General features: G+C 51.0%; 1 protein-coding gene across 1 annotated transcript in view; it reads right to left on the bottom strand.

The window, feature by feature from the left end:
- The window catches only part of TTLL6 (tubulin tyrosine ligase like 6), a 29,823-nt gene that overhangs the window by 10,618 nt on the left and 13,205 nt on the right, over positions 1-6,000 (bottom strand). Inside the window, exons 8-10 of the mRNA XM_021704382.2 lie at positions 4,144-4,332; positions 2,942-3,116; positions 1,701-1,982 (exon numbers count right to left, since the gene is read on the bottom strand). Coding sequence (XP_021560057.2) covers positions 1,701-1,982; positions 2,942-3,116; positions 4,144-4,332 — 646 coding nt within the window. The remainder of the gene's footprint in view (positions 1-1,700; positions 1,983-2,941; positions 3,117-4,143; positions 4,333-6,000) is intronic.

Genomic DNA, 6,000 nt, shown 5'->3' with positions numbered 1-6,000 from the left:
AACTGGTATTTTTATTTATTTATTTTTAAGATTTTATTTATTCATTTGAGAGAGAAAGAGAGACAGAGAGAACACAAGCAGGGGGAGAGGCAGAAGCAGACTCCCTGCTGAGCCCCAACATGGGGCTCGATCCCAGAACCCTGGGATCATGACCTGAGCTGAAGGCAGATGCTTAGCCAACTGAGCCACCCAGGTGCTCCAGGAACTGGTATTTTTGAAAGAACAGAACAGAAGAGAATAAAAAATATCAAAGGAGTTACCATATGTAGTAAGTATGGCTCATCATTGTTTTAGAAACTTTTTTCCAGTGTGTGTATGGATGGATAAAATAAAACGGATTTCTACTGTGGGCTATGGTTAGGAACTTGAAAAGCATCACATTCTTCCATACTGCACTTGGACCTGGCAAAGGCCCAACAATGCCGAAGGTTTTCCAGTACTTACAATACATTCATCACATAGCCTTTGGTGGGCCTGACTACAGTAAACACAAAAAAACCCGTTCTAGAACTGTCAGTACCGGGGCGCCTGGGTGGCTCAGATGGTTAAGCGTCTGCCTTCGGCTCAGTGCATGATCCCAGGGTCCTGGGATCGAGCCCAGCATCCGGCTCCTGCTCGGCGGGAGGCCTGCTTCTCCCTCTCCTTCTACTGCTCCCCCTGCTTGTGCTCTCTCGCTCTCTCTGTCAAATAAATAAAATCTTTAAAGAAAAAAAAAACCTTTAAAAAAATAAAAAAAGAACTGTCAGTACCACATTCATGTGGCATCTTAGTGTCTGCAAAAATAAAAAATCAGCTGTCACATTCAATTAATATTTTTGATGTGAATTTCATTGGTGATGTTTGTTTTGATTTCATAGTTGTATAAGAGTTATAAACAAAGATTTTATATATCTGGTTTTATGTTTGTATATATCTATAAAAGTTATTTACGGCTACAATGGGGATCTGAGAGAGTTTTCTTTCCTTCAACAGGTGTCCATACATGAATGGAGTTTGAGAAACACTGTTTAAGGGATGAACTGGGTTCAACACTGCCACAAAGCTCAGAATGTGACCTTATTTGGAAATAGGGTCTTTGCAGATATCATGAATCAAGTTAAAGTGAGGTCGTACTGGATCTGTGTAAGCCCTAAGTCCAATGACTGGTGTCCTTATATGAAGGCCACGTGAAGATCTACAGAGGAGAAATTCAAAGAGGGAGTCCGTGTGACAACAGAGGCAGAGGTTGGAGTCCCACTGCTACAAGCCAAGGAGCTCCAAGGATTGTTGGCAACCACCAGAATCTAGCAAGAAGCAAGGAAGGATCCTCCCTCTAGAGCCTTCAGATGGAGCACGGCCCTGCCAACACCTTGTTTTCAGACTTCTAGCCTCCAGAACTGTGAAAGAATAAATTTGTGTTTTAAGCCCCCAAGTCCATGGTGATTTGCTCCAGCAGCCACAGGAAGCTAATGCAGCAGGTGGGAACATGCTTAAAGATGGGGTGCGGAAGACGGCCATCGGAAAAGCCCTTAAAGTATAGGTCCATTCTCCTAGCACGCATGCTCTTGCACAACTTGGGCTTCACAGGTGGGGATATCGAGGCTTAAGTGGCTTACTCAAAAGGAGATAGCAAGTCAGGAGGATAGAAGGGACCAGAAAGCAAAACTCCTACCACTGCCCCCTGAGCTGAGCCCTCTGGGGAGGTAGACCGCTCTACTCACCCCAGTGCTGGTGAATACGTTCACTGCAGAGGCAGACTTGACCTCCTTGATTCTGGAGATGGGTTGACTGAGCTCCAGCCCCGGGCAGCTGAGAAGGCTTGAGTGCCTCAGGTCGGGTACAGAGGTGTATCGCCTTGCAGCTATAGGCTTGCAGGGAGGAGGGCTGGCCCCTTTCGTGGGCGTCTCCTGGTCGAGGCTGCTGTCTGTCTCTTTTGTCTTTGCGTCTCTGACACTCAAGAGCAAGTCAGGTGTGCAGGATACCAATGCCATTGGCTGGAGATGCTGGGAAGGAGGAAACCAAACACAGCCTGTGGGAACCCAGCTCTGTCCACTTCCAGATTCATCTGCACCAAGGGGAGGTGCCAAGGAGAGGAGGAGGAGAAGGAAAGCAATCAGTATCAAAGTCTCTCTAATCCGAGGTTCTTATCCTGGGGTGCAGGGACTCCTAGAGGGTTCATGGACGGTTTCACGGGATCTTTGGGCCACTTAAAACTGCAGTTTTAAAACGGTATCTTTGTATACTTTATGGCAAGAGAGTATCATAGTTTTTATCGGTTTCTCAAAAGGCCTATGACCCTAGCAAAGTTATAAAATACAAAAAAACCCAAAAATATCCTGCTCTCACCCTGTTCCTTCAGGTGAGGGTTCAAGAAAAAGGAGATGGACCAAAACCCCAACTGAGTCTTTCCACTGAGCCAGAAGAGACAGTGAAGCAGAGAGGGGCAATCCAAAGATTCGGACTGTAGGACAACGAGACTGCTGGCCCCCCGGCCAGGGCTGGTCCACACTTTGAGCACAGAGCGGGTTGGAAGGACCCAGCTGCGGTCCATCACCCCACATAATGGTGAGGGTCCTGCCTCCCTGAAGCCCCTCTCTGCAGCCCCCTCTCTCAGCTGTGCCCCTGGCCTGCTAGAGGGGAACATTCCAACCCAAACTGGGGTTGGGACCCATGAGTATAAGTAGTCCTGGCGCCTGCTCCCTATGTGGGGATCATGCTCAGCCTCCCAGCTGCTTTTCCTCCCACTGGACAAGGTAAGAAGGGCAGACCAGTGAGAGTCTCCTGAAGGATGCCAGGCTCCTCGCGACTTCCAGGCTCACCCTCCTGTGGCCCAGCCCTTCGTCAGCCCCATTCATTCGGTGCGTCAGGGCTCTGAGTAGTGGTCTCCTGAGCACCCCCCATGGGGCGGCCCCAGCCGGGGAAGGGTGCCGGGCACACACGCTCCCCTCCCAGCCGGGTTTACTTGTTTGAAGGTGAGGGTGGCGGCTTGATGTTTCTGCTGTGGTTTCTGTCGGCAGCTCTTCGTGCTCTTGCCCCTCGCTTGCTCGCCCGCCGACTCCCCCTGCATCTCCACCTTCTTCTCCTTCGTTTGGAAGGATTTTTTCTCCTGTTTCAGCCTTAGGTCCTGGATCAGCTGCCTGTCCAGGAGGAACAGGGAGGGTCGTGGAGGTTAGGGATGGGCTACAAATGGGTACGCTCTCCCTGAGGGGGGGATGATGCTTGCCAAAGAGTGCAGTGTCATTCCCCCTGCGTGTCCAGCCTGCCCAAATGATTGCAGGGCCCAGAGCAGAAGGTGGAGGGGACAGCCATGCTTCCCACCACACCATTCCCAGTCTGGGGAATAGCATCCAAGGAGTGATGCAAAGTCAGCCGCTCTACCCGAGGCCAAATCCCACACGTAGCAGGTGCTGGGAAGAGGGTCTGGGTAGGTGGCCAAACAAGGGGCCCCCACATTGGACCACTTTATATCCCAGGCCTCTCTGGCCAATGATGTAGTGGGAATAACGCAGTCACATGGGTCAGGAGACAGGGATCCCAATTCCTCTTTTGTTATCGCCTACTATACGACCCCTTCTGTGCTCTGACTTCTCCGTCCATAAAATGAGGTGATGGGGGCGCCTGGGTGGCTCAGTCGTTAAGCATCTGCCTTCAGCTCAGGTCATGATCCCAGGGTCCTGGAATCGGGCCCTTCATCAGGGTCCCTGCTCGGCGGGAAGCCTGCTTCTCCCTCTCCCACTCCCCCTGCTTGTGTACCCTCTCTCGCTGTGTCTCTCTCTCTTAATTTAATTAAATAAATTAAATCATTAAAAAAAAATGAGGTGATAGGTAGGGATTGGACTGGACAGGATGAGTCCCTTCCAGTTCTTAGATTTCATGCCTGTGTGAATCCAGGAGGTAGCTCCCTGGGAATTCTGGGGAAGGGTGAAGGTGCCTGTCTCAGGAGCGAGTTTCTAGGAACAGCTACATATCTACTGAACACCCCACGCCAAGGAATCTTATGATTCCTGGTCCTTGTGAGACTAAAGCAAATGTTCCCCCTGGCAACTTCTGGGTTGGGGACTAAAGCTCAAAGACCCTCCTCACCATCCCAGGCTGGTCACCCAGAAGGTCAATAACGACCCAACGCGTCCCAACACCCACCCACCTCGCCCAGAGCCTTCCTACCGGGCATATACCTCCCGAGCCCTGGAGGTAACAGTATTCTGAAAGAGGGAGTTGTTGTCCTGGAAAAACTTGTCATACTTCTCCGAATTCAGAGTAGGATAAATCAGGCGGAACCCCCCATGGTTCTCCTTCTCGTACTTCTCAGTTTTCTCCAACTGCACGGCCTGGAAACCCTTGACCTCCTCCATCCTGGGGGGGAACAGAACACAGGGCTGCCTTGGATTTTCTTGGGACAGAGCCTGGAAGGGATGTGCCAAGCTGGATGTCCCATGGGGCCAGGCCGAGGCCTTGCGTACAACAGTGGCCCGCCCGTATTTGCTGAAAGGAGATTCTAGCCCTCTTGGGACGGCCAATGTCATGATGCACGGAAAGCTGGTCAGAACGGTCTTTCTGATAGCTCACCAGACTCTCTCCTCATACAAAAACCCCCTTCCCCTTGGCTCAGTTCTGAGGAGGCAGACTGTCGCCACCTCCCCGTTCGCAGCCCCTATAACCCTCCTCTGGAGATCGGCAGCTTGTGTTTGGCTAAATTTGAGGGCTTCACGGATGTGCTTTTATGAGCTGCGATGATCTCATTCTCCCTCACAGCCCCTCGGGGAGGTGGAGGTCAGGGAGGGAGGAAGGAGAAGCCCCTTTTACAGCAGGCAAACCGAGGGCACTGAGCCACCCAGGGCCAAGTCATGACCAAGAGGATGATTCAGGGGAGGGCCCCAGCTCTGCCCTAGCAGATGCTGCCTCCTCCTTGAGAAGTGGGGAGACCTGGCACAGGGGAAGCTATTCTGGAATCCCAAGCAGCACACTCGCTGCACTCCAGCCCCAGGCCTGCCACTTCCCGGCGAGGGGACCTTGCACACAAGTCAGTTCCCCTCCCAGAAGCCTGGTCTCCTTAGCTCCAGCCACAGGACCATCCAATACCCCCTGCTACCAACCGTCCTCAGAGGGAAGCCAGTTCACAGGCAAAAGTGCTCTGAGAAAGCCAGTGCCCTCCGAACACAGATGCCATTGCCCCAGTTCCCAAAGCTCCATCCCCAAGACTCAGCAGGCTCTGCTCATGGGGGCGCGGCGCATGCCGCGGGGTCTGAAAAGCAACACAGTCATCTCCTCGGCCGGGTTCCGAGTCTTCAGACACTAAAATCACTCCGCAGAACCAAGGCGCCTGTTTACAGGCAAATGCTGCCGTGCGGGGAGCAGGGGACGCTCGCCCCCCCAAATCCAGTGATACGGGGTGGGTCAGACTAATGTGTCTTTCTGTAAAAATCAAGCAACGGGTTTGTTTTTTGAAATATTTTATTTATTTATATGACAGAGAGAGATGCAGTGAGAGAGAGATCACGAGCGGGGGGGGGGGGGGGGGGGGTAGAGGGAGAAGCAGGCTTCCCGCTGAGCAAGGAGCCCGATGCGGGGCTCGATCCCAGGACCCCGGGATCATGATCTGAGTCGAAGGCAGATGCTTAACTGACTGAGCCCCCCAGGCGCCCCATAAAGCAACGGTTTTATTTTTTGATTGGTAATCCCTAAATCTTCATGTTATATTAGTAAACTCATATCCATGATATATAGTCTGTCCATAACTTAATCTCCTATTTTTATGTGCCAAAAAAAAAGGCTCACAGTAAAACTGTACAAGCTGCCACATTCTGCAAATAGAAACTAATATTCCAAATAGGATTATCGTTTGTTAGAACTGGCTCCACTCCCCACCAGCTCCAAGCAAGATTCTTTTTTTTTAAATGTAATGACTTTTTTAAGTTGAAGTATAATTGACATAGAACATTCTGTTAGTGTCCCAGGTGTGCAAACACGATTCACTATTTGTGTGTTTTGTGAAATGATCACCACAATAAGTCTACTGAACAT

Source organism: Neomonachus schauinslandi, chromosome 15 (assembly GCF_002201575.2).
Source record: "Neomonachus schauinslandi chromosome 15, ASM220157v2, whole genome shotgun sequence".
Lineage (NCBI taxonomy): Eukaryota > Metazoa > Chordata > Mammalia > Carnivora > Phocidae > Neomonachus > Neomonachus schauinslandi.
Note: the sequence above shows the minus strand (reverse complement) of the source record. Positions and strands in the feature narration are given on the sequence as shown.